This window comes from Nerophis ophidion, linkage group LG20 (genome assembly GCF_033978795.1).
Source record: "Nerophis ophidion isolate RoL-2023_Sa linkage group LG20, RoL_Noph_v1.0, whole genome shotgun sequence".
Classification (NCBI taxonomy): domain Eukaryota; kingdom Metazoa; phylum Chordata; class Actinopteri; order Syngnathiformes; family Syngnathidae; genus Nerophis; species Nerophis ophidion.
Genome location: NC_084630.1, coordinates 40,894,925 through 40,912,191, shown reverse-complemented (window position 1 = coordinate 40,912,191; position 17,267 = coordinate 40,894,925). Strand labels below are relative to the sequence as shown.

The window sequence follows — 17,267 nt, the reverse complement described above, 5'->3', positions numbered from 1 at the left end:
TATATACATATATATACTGTATATATATATGTGTGTTTATATATATATATATATACTGTATATATATATATGTGTGTGTGTGTGTGTGTATATAATATTTATATATGCATATGTACGTATGTGTGTAAAAAAAAGTGTCATTATAATTATTATACCAAATAATGCATCGCGACAATTGGCTTGAATCGAGAATCGATTCCGAATGGAATAGTCAACCAACCTGAAATCAGAATCGGATCGACTGGTTAGTTGCCCAAAGATTCACACCCCGACTTCATTTCATTGCTTAACTGTTGGCCATCTTTGTACACAATAAGTTTGCAGTTTTTTCAGTGAGACACACAAAGGGGTTGTGATTAGTGGAGAAACGTGCTCGCTATGAAATAAAATGCAGACTTATCACAGCACATCATACCAATGTGTGGCTATGAATATGAGGTTTGTTTTCTTGTAGGCGTATCTCTCTGGCCACACCCAAGCAGCTGTTCAAGGCCTCCAACATGACTCAGCGCTGGCAACGCCGCGAAATCTCCAACTTCGAGTACCTCATCTTCCTCAACACCATCTCTGGTGAGGACCGCTCTTTTTTTTTTTAGCATCACTTGGTTTTAGTCCACCATCACCTCATCCTTCTGCTCTCGCATCCAGGCCGGACCTTTAACGACCTGAGCCAGTACCCGGTCTTCCCGTGGGTCATCACCAACTACGAGGCGGGCGAACTTGATCTGACGTTGCCCAGCAACTTCAGAGATCTGTCCAAGGTAAGACGCTCCACTTGGACTTAGGGTTGTTCGGTATACCGGTACTAGTATAGTATCGCGGTACTAATGAATCAAAAAGAGTACTATACTCTGTTTGAAAAGTACCGGTTCCTTGGCATGACGTCACGTTTGCGAGCAGAGGAGCATGTTTGGCAGCGCACGCACACAGAGTACTTCTAAGCAGACTTAGCGTGTAGACAGAAAAAAGGAGAATGGACGCATTTTTGCCGCAGAAGTAAAGATAAAGGTGAAGTTTTAACACTGAAAGGAGAAGAGGTGCTTTTAGCTTGCTAGCGGCTAAAGTCCACCCACAGTCTGCTGTGTTTTAGCTACTTCTAAATCACTAATCCTCGCCTCCGTGTCGACAGATAAAGTAAGTTTATTACAAGTATTATTATCACTGGAGGACGAGGACTAGCTAAACATGCTTCACTACACACCGTAGGACAGGGGTCGGCAACCCAAAATATTCAAAGAGCCATATTGGACAAAAAATACAAAAACAAATCTGTTTGGAGCCGCAAAAAATTAAAAGCCAACTTACATACAGATAGTGTGTCATGAGATATAAATTGAATTAAAGCTGCAAGCAGTGTTGGTCGGGTCCGCCTTTGGCTGCTGCCCCCGAGACCCACGGCCGGATAAGCGTTAGAAGACGCCTTGGAGCCACTATTTTGAGAATCTAATGCATTGTGAAAGTAATGCAGTTGTTGTATTGAAGTGAAAATATCAAACTTCCTGTTGATTTTTGCTAAAGTATGTTAATTATTAAAATGTAGGTCTAAGTGAGACCTACATAGTAGTTTTTGTTTCATGTCTCTTTGACATTCCTAGCGGAAGTTACAAGCAGTTTTGTTTGTGTTTTCTTCCTAGGAGCAGTTTGTCCGTGTTGTATTCCTAGGAGGGGCGGTAGAGTGCAATTTTGAGTTTTGAGGTTAGATTTTTTCATCAGATCGCAATTTTTGCCAGACCTGATGTGTGTGTCAAGTTTGGTGAGTTTAGAAACATTTTAAGGGGGTCAAATAACAGCTCAAAGAGGCAAAAATGACATTTTTTAGGAGACTTTGCACAGGGGTTCTTTGAAGGCGTGTAAAATCAAAACCTGAGAACTTATCAAAACTCTGTTCTACACTTTTAATCAGAAGGGTTCAATCCCTCTCCTGTGCGAGTTTGAAGCCAAAAAAACAAACGCACTCAGAGGAGATAATTTTTGAAGAAAGGTGACCGGTTTTTACAAAACTTTTGTTTTGAAGGGGGGATTGCAAACTTCCTGTTGATTTTTGTTGGGGGTTGTCAATCTATGAAATGTAGGTCTAAGCGAGACCTACATAGAGGTTTTTGTTTCATGTCTCTCCGACATTCTTACCAGAAGTTACAAGCAGTTTTGTCTGTGTTTTCTTCCTAGGAGCAGTTTTTTCAGTGTTTTATTCAAAAATAGCGCTACAGCGCAATTTTGAGTTTTGGGGTTTGGTTTTTTCATTAGATCGCAATATTTGCCAGTCCTTATGTGTGCGCCAAGTTTGGTGACTTTTGAAGCATTTTAAAGGGGTCAAATTACAGCGCAAAGAGGCAAAAGTTGCATTTTTTGCGAAAATTTTATTTTGAAGGGGTTTTTGCCAACTTCCTGTAGATTTTTACTGAAAGAAGTGAGTGTATGAAAATTGGGTCTACGTCAGACCTACATAGGAGTTTTTGTTTCATGTCGCTATGACATTCCTAACAGAAGTTACATGCAGTTTTGTCTGTAATTTTTTCATGGGGGGCGCTAGAGCGCACTTTTCATTTTGGGGGATTGGTTGCCTGATATGTTGGGAAGGTTTGCTATACCGACGTGTGTGTCAAATTTGGTGAGTTTCGAAGCATGTTAAGGGGGTCAAATTACAGCGCGTAGGTGCGGAATAATAATAAAACAGCAGTTTCAATAGGGTCCTTGGCCCATGGCAAAGGACTCCTGTGGACGCATTTTTGCCGGAAAAGTAAAGATAAAGGTGAAGTTTTAACACTGAAAGGAGAAGAGGTGCTTTTAGCTTGCTAGCGGCTAAAGTCCACCCGCAGTCTGCAGTGTTTTAGCTACTTCTAATTCACTAATCCTCGCCTCCGTGTTGACAGATAAAGTAAGTTTCTTACAAGTAGTATTATCACTGGAGGACGTGGACTAGCTAAACATGCTTCACTACACACCGTAGGACAGAGTGGAGTCCTTTGCCATGGGCAGGGCAGACCCTAATTAAGAAGACTTAAAGGAAACTACATAAGCTCAAATATAGCTACAAATGAGGCATAATGATGCAATATGGCTAGCCTGAATAGCATGTTAGCATCGATTAGCTTGCAGTAATGCAGTGACCAAATATGTCTGATTAGCACTCCACAAAAGTCAATAACATCAAAAAAACTCACCTTTGTGCATTCATGCACAACATTAAAAGTGTGGTGGACAAAATGAGACAGAAAAAGAAAAGTGGCATAAAACACGTCTTAGAAAGTCGGAGAAAGTTTTACATGTAAACAAACCACGGTGAGTTCAAGGACCGCCAAAATGAGTAGGACAAAACGGCGCTCGCCATATACTGGAATCAGTGGAGCATGTTTAATATAAACAGTGTGCTTTATAACAATTAGGGAGGTTTGTGTCATGTTTGTCCTCCTACGGAAAAAACAAATTAAAACTAAAAATATTTTTTTCTCCCCTCATTCTTTTCCATTTTTCATATATTTTTGAAAAAGGCTCCAGAGAGCCACTAGGGCGGCGCTAAAGAGCCGCATGCGGTTCGCCGACCCCTGCCGTAGGAGGATACAATAGCTCACCGCCGTCACAATGTAAACAAACGCCATGGGTGGATCCACACTGTAATGATACCAAGTACAAGAAGATATTTAGTCGATACTACCATGGTTACATTGATATTTTTCGTCACTTTTTTCCTTTTAAAAAAAATTCTTATTATGTTTATAAAGTCAGGAAATATGTCCCTGGACACATGAGGACTTTGAATATGACCAATGTGTGATCCTGTATCTACTTGGTATCGGATCCGTACCTAAATGTGTGGTATCATCCAAAACTAATGTCAAGTATCAAACAACAGAAGAATAATTGATTATTACATTTGAACAGAAGTGCAGATAGAACATGTTGAAACAGTAAATAAGCAGATATCAACAATACTTCAAAAAGTAGATTAATAATCCATTTTTACAGCTTGTCCTTTATAATGTGTACAATATAATAGGTGTATAAATGACACAATATGTTACTGCTTTTGTTTGTTTACTTACTACTAAATGACAAGTTGTCTAGTATGTTCAACATTTTATTTGAGGACTAAATTACAATAATAAACATATGTTTCATGTACAATAAGATTATTTTGTTATAATAATGACATTTTCTATGGTCCGCTTTATTTAGAAAAGTATCGAAATACATTTTGGTACCGGTACTAAAATAACCCTACTATGACCTAAATAGTACCACAACATTGGAACACCACTGGTACTTGCCACTTTGGAGACAATCTTATTTATCTAGGGTCCCTAACTCTGTACTTTTATAGGCACCGACCAAATTCCGTCTGTACTCCAGGGTATCGATTCATGTCAAATCGAAAATAATAATAATAATAATAGATTTTATTTGTAAAAAGCACTTTACATTGAGCAAACAACCTCAAAGTGCAACAGTGTATTAAAAAATATATAAAAATAAAACTAGAACAACCTAATAGCTAGAACTAGTATGCATATATCTTAAAAAAAAAAAGCTTTTTTTTTTTTTTTAAAGAAGGGTTTTTAAGCCTTTTTTAAAAGTCTGTGGTGCCCTCAGGTGGTCAGGGAGACCGTTCCACAGACTGGGAGCGGCGGAGCAGGAAGCAAATCAAACGATGGCGTATTTAGATTAGACATCGACTGATTATCAGATGGGCAGATTATCGGTGCCGAAATTTGAAATTTTGACAAATTGGTATCACCCACTTTTTTTATGGGTGACTGCCTTTTAAAAAACTAGCCATATTTTTTCTGAAAATTACATCAGAACTTTATCAGTAGATACAATATAATACCCTTATTTAGTGTAAAAAATACATTTAATTAGATAGTAATAACCACTGCTCTGCATAACAAAAGTTCCCTTTTTGCTCGGGCCCATTTTTTTTACAATTTAATCTTACCGTTTTCTACCGCTTGTCCCTCTCGGCGTGGCAGGGGGACTGGTGCCTATCCTAGCTCCACATGAACAACCATTTACTCCCATTGTCAATGTGGAATCTTGACGCCAAAGCACATTGAAAGTGGCATCGACTGGCTACTATTAGCGTTAGCAATTTTACGTGGCGATTTTCGACACCTCCAAATTTAGTAATTAAAACTTCAACAACTGCTGGTGCGTAATAAGCGGAATATTTGCAGTATACACACTTTGTAGGGCGCAACGCAACACATTCAGCTTTCTGGAAAAAAGTACTTTGTGATTTCTAGTTGGACAACATACCGTGGATATCCTGTACAGCACTGCCATATAATAGAATAGAATAGAATAGAATAGAAAGTATTTTATTGATTCCTGGGGGAAATTCGGCACCACAATAATCAATAAACACTTATAAATGTTGTACATGTGAATAGCATAAATACAGTCTATTACACAGCATTATTCACATGTGAATAACATAAATACAGTCTATTATAAGCATTATTCACATGTGAATAACATAAATACAGTTTATTATACAGCATTATTTACATGTAAATAATATAAATACAATTTATTATACAACATTATTCACATGTGAATAACATAAATACAGTCTATTATACAACATTATTCACATGTGAATAACATAAATACAGTCTATTATAAGCATTATTCCCAGGTGAATAATCTAAATACAGTCTATTATACAGCATTATTCACATGTTAATAACATAAATACAGTTTATTATACAGCATTATTTACATGTAAATAATATAAATACAATTTATTATACAACATTATTCACATGTGAATAACATAAATACAGTCTACTATACAGCATTATTCACATGTGAATAACATAAATACAGTCTATTATACAGCATTATTCACATGTAAATAGTATAAATACAATCTAGTATACAGCATTATTCACATGTGAATAACATAAATAAAGTTTTTTATACAGCATTATTCACATGTGAATAACATAAATACAGTCTATTATACAGCATTATTCACATGTGAATAACATAAATACAGTCTATTATACAGCATTATTCACATGTAAATAATATAAATACAATATAGTATACAGCATTATTCACATGTGAATAACATAAATACAGTTTATTATACAGCATTATTCACATGTAAATAATATAAATCCAATCTATTATACAGCATTATTCACATGTGAATAACATAAATACAGTTTATTATACAGCATTATTCACATGTAAATAATATAAATACAATTTATTATACAACATTATTCACATGTGAATAACATAAATACAGTCTACTATACAGCATTATTCACATGTGAATAACATAAATACAGTCTATTATACAGCATTATTCACATGTAAATAATATAAATACAATCTAGTATACAGCATTATTCACATGTGAATAACATAAATACAGTTTATTATACAGCATTATTCACATGTAAATAATATAAATACAATCTATTATACAGCATTATTCACATGTGAATAACATAAATACAGTTTATTATACAGTATTATTCACATGTAAATGATATAAATACAATCTATTATACAGCATTATTCAAATGTGAATAACATAAATACAGTCTATTATACAGCATTATTCACAGGTTAATTAATATAAATACGTTAGACATTCACAGTACATGTACAGTCCAAAGGAATGTCTTGGACTTAGCCTTGGACTTAGACAAACTTTATTGATCCACAAGGGAAATTGTTCCACACAGCAGCTCAGTTACAAAGGATGGAAAGGATAAGGATGGAAAGGATAATGCAAAAACAAAAGGTATAAAGTAGATAAAAAATGTACCATAGTAGCAATATAAAATATAACATGATTAATATTTACATATTATATATACATTATATAATATATACTGATATTATATTAATATATAATTTATGTAATATATAACAAATTCCAATTACCCTGTAGAATATTATGAAAACAAGGTATAAGAACTGGACAGCAGAGTTGTCATCATCAGTTCATTTTTAAGTGTACAATAAACAAAAATAAAAATGTTATTATCAAACAATTAACATCGATTGTTACCAAAGATGTGTACCGTTCCGGTATCGGGTTCTAGCTACCAAAGATTGGCACTGTATCTGTTCAAATGTAAATATACATATAACCTAATAGCACTACTCCCAGTCTGTGGAACGCTCTCCCTGACCACCTGAGGGCACCACAGACTGTTTTTATTTTTATTTATTTTTATTATATTTTAATTTTATTTGTATTAATACACGGTAGCTCTTTGAGGTTGTTTACTCAATGTATAGTGCTTTTTACAAAAAAAATATATTATTAGCATGGAATAAAACCATTATTGAATCAAACTGCCGTCTAAACTGTCAACATTAGTGTCCTTCCACAGTCTTAATTCGACTTCTTCTCAAACGGCTCCTCACTTGTGCGTTGTTTCTGTGAGAAGCCGCATTACTTCTCTTGTTTCCGTGGCGTCATGTTTAGCCAGCTGAGGCCGACACTTCTCTCCTAAAGACTCCTCAACGTGTACCCTGGATGCGGCGCCCAGACCTTGGCGAGATGTGTATGACACGTGTTTGATTCATGTTGTTGACATACATGTGGTGTCGATGTAGGAGCACTGGAGCGTGGCGCACTAACACACACACACACACACACACACACACACACACACACACACACACACACACACACACACACACACACACACACCCTCAATCAACCCCTCACCCAGGGTCTGCACCAGCAGTCATTTGTGTGCCGTTTCTTCTTTGTGTTACATTTGATTGTTTTTCTAATGCTATACTTTAAAGCCCAATTCAGTCACTTATTATTTCTAATGTACTGCAAAATACTGTAACTTAAATAATTGGATAATCAGAAAATACAAAAAAAATATATATTACACATAGCATAATAGTGTGAGAGTCCAGTCCATAGTGGATCTAACATAATAGTGTGAGAGTCCAGTCCATAGTGGATCTAACATAATAGTGTGAGAGTCCAGTCCATAGTGGATCTAACATAATAGTGAGAGTCCAGTCCATAGTGGATCTAACATAATAGTGAGAGTCCAGTCCATAGTGGATCTAACATAATAGTGTGGGAGTCCAGTCCATAGTGGATCTAACATAATAGTGTGAGCGTCCAGTCCATAGTGGATCTAACAGAATAGTGGGAGTCCAGTCCATAGTGGATCTAACATAATAGTGTGAGCGTCCAGTCCATAGTGGATCTAACATAATAGTGTGAGAGTCCAGTCCATAGTGGATCTAACAGAATAGTGTGAGCGTCCAGTCCATAGTGGATCTAACAGAATAGTGGGAGTCCAGTCCATAGTGGATCTAACATAATAGTGTGGGAGTCCAGTCCATAGTGGATCTAACATAATAGTGTGGGAGTCCAGTCCATAGTGCATCTAACATAATAGTGAGAGTCCAGTCCATAGTGGATCTAACATAATTGTGAGAGTCCAATCCATAGTGGATCTAACATAATAGTGAGAGTCCAGTCCATAGTGGATCTAACATAATATTGAGAGTCCAGTCCATAGTGGATCTAACATAATAGTGTGAGAGTCCAGTCCATAGTGGATCTAACATAATAGTGAGAGTCCAGTCCATGGTGGATCTAACATGATAGTGGTGCCAGAAGAAGATCATCTTGAGTGGAGACAGGTCAGCAGTGCATAAACGTCCCCACCTGATGCACAGATGAGTGGCCCACCCGAATCTGGGGTAGAGGTAGCGGGTGGTGTATATTGTATAATCCCTAAAGTGTTAGTGCTGCAAAGGGTTCTGGGTATTTGTTCTGTTTTGTTTATGTTGTGCTACGGCGGAGATGTTCTCCTGAAATGTGTTTGTCATTTTTGTTTGGTGTGGGTTCACAGTGTAGTGCATATTTGTATGTGGCCAAGTTGTTTCTATGGCCACCCTCAGTGTGACCTGTATGGCTGTTGACCATTATCGGACACCTCTACTGATCTGGATGTTTATTGGTATGGTTTCATAGCCCCGCCCTGTCATACAGTATTGAAAGCGATGCAGAGTTGTAACAATACCGAGGTTACACAACAATGATTAAAAGTGACGACCATAACAATCTAAATCCATCCTGTAGGAATCCTCCGGTCCGACTTGTTCCGCTAGCTTGACTCTCTTCCAGCGCACGTCAGGCCGGCGGTGGTCTCGTACAGAAGCGGGTCATGTGACAGGCAGCGGCGTGACATTGAGAAGCCAAATTGCCGCCAACGTGTGCGTCTCGGCCTCTGGTGTCACACACTGTCATCGTCCACACGGCAACAAACAAAAGAGGCCGCGCGAAATTTATGTTCCCCTGCCCAGGCCCGTCACGACCCCCGGGGGTGGGGGGGGGGCTTTCTTATCTTAAACTCTAACCTCGAGCTGACATCCAAGGTAGCCCCTCCCCCCCTACACCCGAGATAACGTTGTAGTCCCGATAAGCACAGACTGCAAGTGACTTCCTGTGATGTAAGTCCTGTTAGGCCTTGTCCGCACAGCTGGCTTGTTCTTTGTTTTGGAGGCTTGAAAGAAATCAAATCGCGTCCAGGCTAGTGTAGTACGGTATATCGCTACTAGTATAGTATCATGGTACTAGTGGATCAAAAAGGGTACCACAGTATTTACTTGAATTGCCGCCGGGGCGCTAATTCATTTAAAACCTCTTCTCACTCCGGCGTTTACCAAAGGCATGCGGTAAATTTAGGCCTGCGCTTATAAATTTGAGTGTGATGTAAGGATACCATCACGAAAAGCACATTTAATATAAAAAAACGTTATTATGGTCTTAACTTTACTTATAAATGAAGTCCATGCGCAGCTCCTTCTGGTCAAAAGCATCGATAACTTGTTTATGGAAGTCTTCCTTATCTTTCTTCAGTTTTAAAAGTCTCTCTGTCTCGATGGAGATCTTCCTTTATTACCTCCTGTTTCGATTGAAAGTCCAGTTTAGAAAAGTGTTTTATTTTAGATATGTAATCCTCCATGTTAAAAGTGCAGGCGAGAGGAAAAAATAAACTCTCGCTGCTTGTTGTCACTTCTTCTGCAGCCGAGTAGTCGCAAGAAGGATCACTAGCGCCCTCTACCACCAGGAGGCGGTAGTCATTTAATGACTCATATTTGACACACGCAGCTACGGTATATTAATAAAACATAGCTGCTTACTGTTCTTTTTATCATATTCAATAGCTTGGACCTTAAATCCTACTGAATAGCTCTTAATCTTCTTCCCTTTATGCGATTTCAAGTGATTGAAATCAGCCTCCTCCATTTTGAAAAGGATGACAGGTGAAGTGTCACTCGTGACGTGACGAGTTTGACCCGGTGGAAATTCAAGACATGCGCTATGTTGTATAGATGATTTTTAAAAATGTTTGTAGTAGATCATTAAAAACAACTCGGCACTCTTCTCAAAGAGATGATCTTTGACTTGTTTTGCAGTAGATTCCCGAAAACCACTCAGCACTCCTGTCAAAGAGAGGATCTTTGACTTTTTGTGCAGAAGATTCCTAAAATCAACTCAGCACTCCTGTCAAAGAGATGATTTTTGACTTTTTTACAGTAGATCCCAAAAACCACTGAGCACTCTTCTCAAATAGATGATCTTTGACTTGTTTTGCAGTAGATTCCCAAAAATCAAATGAGTACTCCTGTCATAAAGATGATCTTTGACTTGTTTTGCAGTAGATTCTTAAAAATCGAATGAGTACTCCTCTCATAGAGATGATCTTTGAGTTTCTTTGCAGTAGATTCTTAAAAACAAGTGAGCACCTTTGTCAAAGAGATGATCTTTGACTTGTTTTGCAGTAGATTCCCAAAAACAACTGAGTAATCATGTTATAGAGATGATCTTTGACTTGCTTTGTAGTAGATTCCTAAAAATCGAATTAGTACTCCTCTCATAGAGATGATCTTTGACTTGTTTTGCAATAGATTCCCAAGTACTAGTGAGTACTCTTGTCACAGAGCAGATCTTTGACTTGTTTTGCAGTAGATTCCTAAAAAAAACTAAACACTCCTGTTGTGGAATTGTTTTTAAATTTTTTGCAGTAGATCCCAAAAACAACTTCGCAAAGAGATGATCTTTGACTTGTTTTGCAGTAGATTCCCAAAAATCAAATGAGTACTCCTGTCACAAAGATGATCTTTGACTTGTTTTGCAGTGAATTCCTAAAAACAACTCAGCACTCCTTTCAAAGAGATGATCTTTGACTTGTTTTGCAATAGATTCCTAAGTACAAGTGAGCACTCATTTCATAGAGATGATCTTTGACTTGTTTAGGAATAGATTCCTAAGTACAACTGAGCACTCCTGTCATAGAGATGATCTTTGACTTGTTTTGCAATAGATTCCCAAGTACAAGTGAGCACTCCTGTCATAGAGATGATCTTTGAATTATTTTGCAATAGATTCCCAAGTACAAGTGAGCACTCCTGTCATAGAGGTGATCTTTGACTTGTTTTGCAGTAGATTCCCAAGTACAAGTGAGCACTCCTGTCATAGAGATGATCTTTGAATTATTTTGCAATAGATTCCCAAGTACAAGTGAGCACTCCTGTCATAGAGGTGATCTTTGACTTGTTTTGCAGTAGATTCTTAAGTACAACTGAGCACTCCTGTCATAGAGATGATCTTTGACTTGTTTTTCAATAGATTCCCAAGTACAAGTGAGCACTCCCGTCATAGGGATGATCTTTGGATTATTTTGTAATAGATTCCCAAGTACAAGTGAGCACTCCTGTCATAGAGATGATCTTTGAATTATTTTGCAATAGATTCCCAGTACAAGTGAGCACTCCTGTCATAGGGATAATCTTTGAATCATTTTGCAAAAGATTCCCAAGTACAAGTGGGCACTCCTGTCATAGAGATGATCTTTGACTTGTTTTGCAATAGATTCCCAAGTACAAGTGAGCACTCCTGTCATAGAGATGATCTTTGAATCATTTTGCAAAAGATTCCCAAGTACAAGTGGGCACTCCTGTCATAGTGATGATCTTTGACTTGTTTTGCAGTAGATTCCTAAGTTCAAGTGAGCACTCCTGTCATGGAGATGATCTCTGATGTTAGCTCAGTTAAAGGAGGACAGAAAGAGAGAGAGGACGGAGAACAAAAGCAACAAAAACATCCCAACATTATCTGCCGGGATGGAAGAAGAGGCAATAATGGAGGCACGGCCATTGTGAAGTGCTCGTAGCTTTCAACACTTTACTGCTTTTAATTACTTCCAGTAATTTCTTGAGGGCTTTGGGGAACATCTCCAGACTAATCCGAGATGCGAGCGTTTCTCTCCACGCGGCTAATTCTCCCGCTCTAATTAGAAGTATGAGACGGGGCTCGTTTGTCAGGACGCTCTTCTTTCCCACTGACTTATTTGCCCAATTTGTAGCGGACACGTCTTGCCCCGCCGTGCGTGCGTACTGTAAGCGTGAGGGCCGCCGAATAATTTACGGCGTTAACAGCGGCGTGCAGGGCCGCCACGCCGCAATCTTTCTCGCTAGCCCCCCCACAACCCCCCCACCCCGGTGGCACTTTCACTATTTCTTATTTTATATTCCTCCTTCAGCCCTTTCCTTTTTTTTTTAATGAGTCGACTGTTATTAGGGTTATAAATCAGACCAATGGGTGTGATGTATAATTCACTGTGTGTACTCACCCCCACCACCCCTGGCCCCCAGCGGTGCCCCCCCCCCTAGAAGCCACAGTGTATCACTGTCAAGGCGTAGCTGCACACTGCGGCACTGTGTAAATCCACACACACACACGCACACACACACACACACACACACTTGTATTTATTACCTTCTTGAGACCTGAGAAAAATGCCTCCCTCTTTAGGACCAGCCTTTCTAGATATATAAAGATGTGTATTGACAACATTAATAATATATACATACTATGCAAATATACAAAAAGCTTGTTGTGAAAAATTAGTTGGGATTTCAAAAGGAAAAGGTCACAATTTCACAAGAAAAACTGAGAATGTTGGCAGTATTATAATAAAATGTGTAATTTTACTCAACGAGCAAGTCAAAATCTTGCAAGAAAAACGGAACATTTGTGCAATATTATGATAAAAGTTGGAATTTTACTCAACAGTCACAGTTTTACAAGAACAAGCTTAAAATGTTGGCATTTTTATGGAAAGAGTCATAATTTTACTCGACAAAAGTCACAATTTTATAAGCAATCTTTCAAATTTGGGAAATATTATAATAATCAGGTGAATTTTACTTGGCAAAATGATGAAAAATTGTTCTCCAAAAATGTCACTGTTTTATAAGAACGACAAAAAAAAAAAAATTGGCAATATTGTGATAGGTCAGAATTTTATATCACAAATGTCACCTTTTTGCATTAAAAAGTAAGAATTTTACATAAAAAAAAGTAATAATTTTACAAGAAAATAATACAGAAACAGAAAGAATATGAGGATTTGTTCCCAATTTTATAAGAAAAAAGTCGACACATTGTGAGAAAAAGACTGCTTTTAGTCCTGAAAAAAATGTGTAGTATTTTTTGTCTGTAATTGTTTTTAATCTTCATTATTTATTAAAGTATGTCTCTATATACATATTTTTTTTAATAAATCTTGGCCGGAGGGAGTGCATTTCAATTTCTTACACATGTTGGCCAGAGGGGGAGCACTTTGAATTTTTACACACACTTGTTATTTCATATGTTGACCAGAGGGGGGAGCACTTTTAAAAGCGACACACAGTCAATTTGAAAAATCCCTCCTTTTTGGGACCACCCTCATTTTGATAGATTTCACCGCTACTTTTCCTTCTTGATGTCTCAAGAAGGGTAGACATACAAGAACACACACACACACACGCACACACACACACACACTCTTGTTTTTATTACGTTCTTGAGACCTGAGAAAAATGCCTCCCTCTTTAGGACCAGCCTTTCTAGATATATAAAGATGTGTATTGACAACATTAATAATATATACATACTATGCAAATATACATAAAGCTTGTTGTGAAAAATTTGTTGGAATTTCAAAGGAAAAGGTCACAATTTCACAAGAAAAATTGAGAATGTTGGCAGTATTATAATAAAATTTGTCATTTTACTCGAGCAAGTCAAAATCTTACAAGAAAAACGGAACATTTCTGCAATATTATGATAAAAGTTGGAATTTTACTCAACAGTCACAGTTTTACAAGAACACGCTTAAAATGTTGGCAATTTTATGGAAAGAGTCATAATTTTACTCGACAAAAGTCACAATTTTATAAGCAATCTTTCAAATTTGGGAAATATTATAATAATCATGTGAATTTTACTTGGCAAGATGATGAAAAAATGTTCTCCAAAAATGTCACTGTTTTATAAGAACGACAAAAAAAAATGGCAATATTGTGATAGGTCAGAATTTTATATGACAAATGTCACCATTTTGCATTAAAAAGTAAGAATTTTACATTAAAAAAAGTATCAATTTTATGAGAAAATAATACATTACAGAAACAGAAAAAACATGAGGAATAGTTCCCAATTTTATAAGAAAAAAGTCGACACATTGTGAGAAAAAGACTGCTTTTAGTCCCCCAAAACATTTTTGTGGAAATTTTTTGTTTGTAATTGTTTTTTAATCGTCATTATTTATTATAGTATGTCTCTATAAAAATATTTATGTATATTTTGTAATAAATCATGGCCAAAGGGAGCGCATTTCAATTTCTTACACAGTCTTGTTGTTACACATGTTGGCCAGAGGTGGAGCACTTTGAATTTTTACACACACTTGTTATTTCATATGTTGACCAGAGGGGGAGCACTTTTAAAAGCGACACACAGTCAATTTGAAAAATCCCTCCTTTTTGGGACCACCCTCATTTTGATAGATTTCACCGCTACTTTTCCGTCTTGATGTCTCAAGAAGGGTAGACATACAAGAACACACACACACACACACACACACGCACACACACACACACTTGTATTTATTACCTTCTTGAAACCTGAGAAAAATGCCTCCCTCTTTAGGACCAGCCTTTCTAGATATATAAAGATGTGTATTGACAACATTAATAATATATACATACTATGCAAATATACAAAAAGCTTGTTGTGAAAAAATTGTTGGAATTTCAAAGGAAAAAGGTCACAATTTCACAAGAAAAATTGAGAATATTGGCAGTATTTTAATACAATTTGTCATTTTACTCAACGAGCAAGTCAAAATCTTACAAGAAAAACGGAACATTTGTGCAATATTATGATAAAAGTTGGAATTTTACTCAACAGTCACAGTTTTACAAGAACACGCTTAAAATATTGGCAATTTTATGGAAAGAGTCATAATTTTACTCAACAAAAGTCACAATTTTTTAAGCAATCTTTCAAATTTGGGAAATATTATAATAATCATGTGAATTTTACTTGGCGAAATGATGAAAAAATGTTCTCCAAAAATGTCACTGTTTTATAAGAACGACAAAAAAAAAAAAAAAATTGGCAATTTTGTGATAGGTCAGAATTTTATATGACAAATGTCACCATTTTGCATTAAAAAGTAAGAATTTTACATTAAAAAAAGTATCAATTTTATGAGAAAATAATACATTACAGAAACAGAAAAAACATGAGGAATAGTTCCCAATTTTATAAGAAAAAAGTCGACACATTGTGAGAAAAAGACTGCTTTTAGTCCCCCAAAACATTTTTGTGGAAATTTTTTGTTTGTAATTGTTTTTTAATCGTCATTATTTATTATAGTATGTCTCTATAAAAATATTTATGTATATTTTGTAATAAATCATGGCCAAAGGGAGCGCATTTCAATTTCTTACACAGTCTTGTTGTTACACATGTTGGCCAGAGGGGGAGCACTTTGAATTTTTACACACACTTGTTATTTCATATGTTGACCAGAGGGGGGAGCACTTTTAAAAGCGACACACAGTCAATTTGAAAAATCCCTCCTTTTTGGGACCACCCTCATTTTGATAGATTTCACCGCTACTTTTCCGTCTTGATGTCTCAAGAAGGGTAGACATACAAGAACAACACACACACACACACACACACACACACACACACACACATGCCTGCTGCTGGGGGGAAAATAACAAAGGTGCGCCCTTTTAAGCAGAGAGCGAGTGAGCGTGCAAAAAAATAAAACACACACGCTGCAGAAGCTCGCTATTACAAACACACACAACACAATAACACACGCTATTACAAACACACACAACACAGTAACACACGCAGCAATCGATGCAGTGACAGCCGCCCTATGGTATGAAAGAGATCCAAATTGATCCACACCCTGCGAGCCCTCATCCTCAAAAGGCCATCATTCCATTACTATTGATCCAGTGTGTGTGTGTGTGTGTGTGTGTGTGTGTGTGTGTGTGTGTGTGTGTGTGTGTGTGTGTGTGATGGATTCAAAGGGGAGGGGGGCTCCGAGAGAGAATGAGGCGCAGCCGACGGAGGACTCATAAAAATCGACCCCGGCCTGAAAGTGATTTCTATAAATGAGGATTTAAATAACAGTCGAGAGACAAAAACAAAAATGCTGCTGTTTGTTTCCCTTTATTGATGGAAAGTTTAATTCACCGTCCTCATTTTATTTATTTGTTTGGACTATTAGTCCACTATGGACTGGACTCTCAGTATTATTAGGGTGGTATAATTTCATCATCATCCATCCATCCATCCATCCATCGTCTTACGCTTATCCGAGGTCTGGTCGCGGGGGCAGCAGCCTAAGCAGAGAAGCCCAGACTTTCCTCTCTACAGCTACTTTGTCCAGATCTTTCCGGGGGATCCCGAGGCGTTCACAGGCCAGCCGGGAGAGATAGTCTTCCCAACGTGTCCTGGGTCTTCCCTGTGGCCTCCTACTGGTTCAGACGTGTCCTAAACACCTCACTAGGAAGTGGAAGCCATCGTGGATCTAACATAATAGTGTGAGAGTCCAGTCCATAGTGGATCTAACAAAATAGTGTGAGAGTCCAGTCCATAGAGGATCTAAGATAATAGTGAGAGTCCAGTCCATAGTGGATCTAACATAATAGTGTGAGAGTGCAGTCCATAGTGGATCTAACAAAATAGTGAGAGTCCAGTCCATAGTGGATCTAAGATAATAGTGAGAGTCCAGTCCATAGTGGATCTAACATAGTAGTGAGAGTCCAATCCATAGTGGATCTAACATAATAGTGAGAGTCCAATCCATAGTGGATCTAACATAATAGTGTGAGAGTCCAGTCCAGAGTGGATCTAACATAATAGTGTGAGAGTCCAGTCCATAGTGGATCTAACA

At 37.4% G+C, this 17,267-nt stretch overlaps 1 protein-coding gene across 1 annotated transcript in view; it reads left to right on the top strand.

Annotated features, from left to right (window-relative positions):
• The window catches only part of lrba (LPS-responsive vesicle trafficking, beach and anchor containing), a 971,728-nt gene that overhangs the window by 718,706 nt on the left and 235,755 nt on the right, over window positions 1-17,267 (top strand). Inside the window, exons 43-44 of the mRNA XM_061881243.1 lie at window positions 455-570; window positions 649-761. Coding sequence (XP_061737227.1) covers window positions 455-570; window positions 649-761 — 229 coding nt within the window. The remainder of the gene's footprint in view (window positions 1-454; window positions 571-648; window positions 762-17,267) is intronic.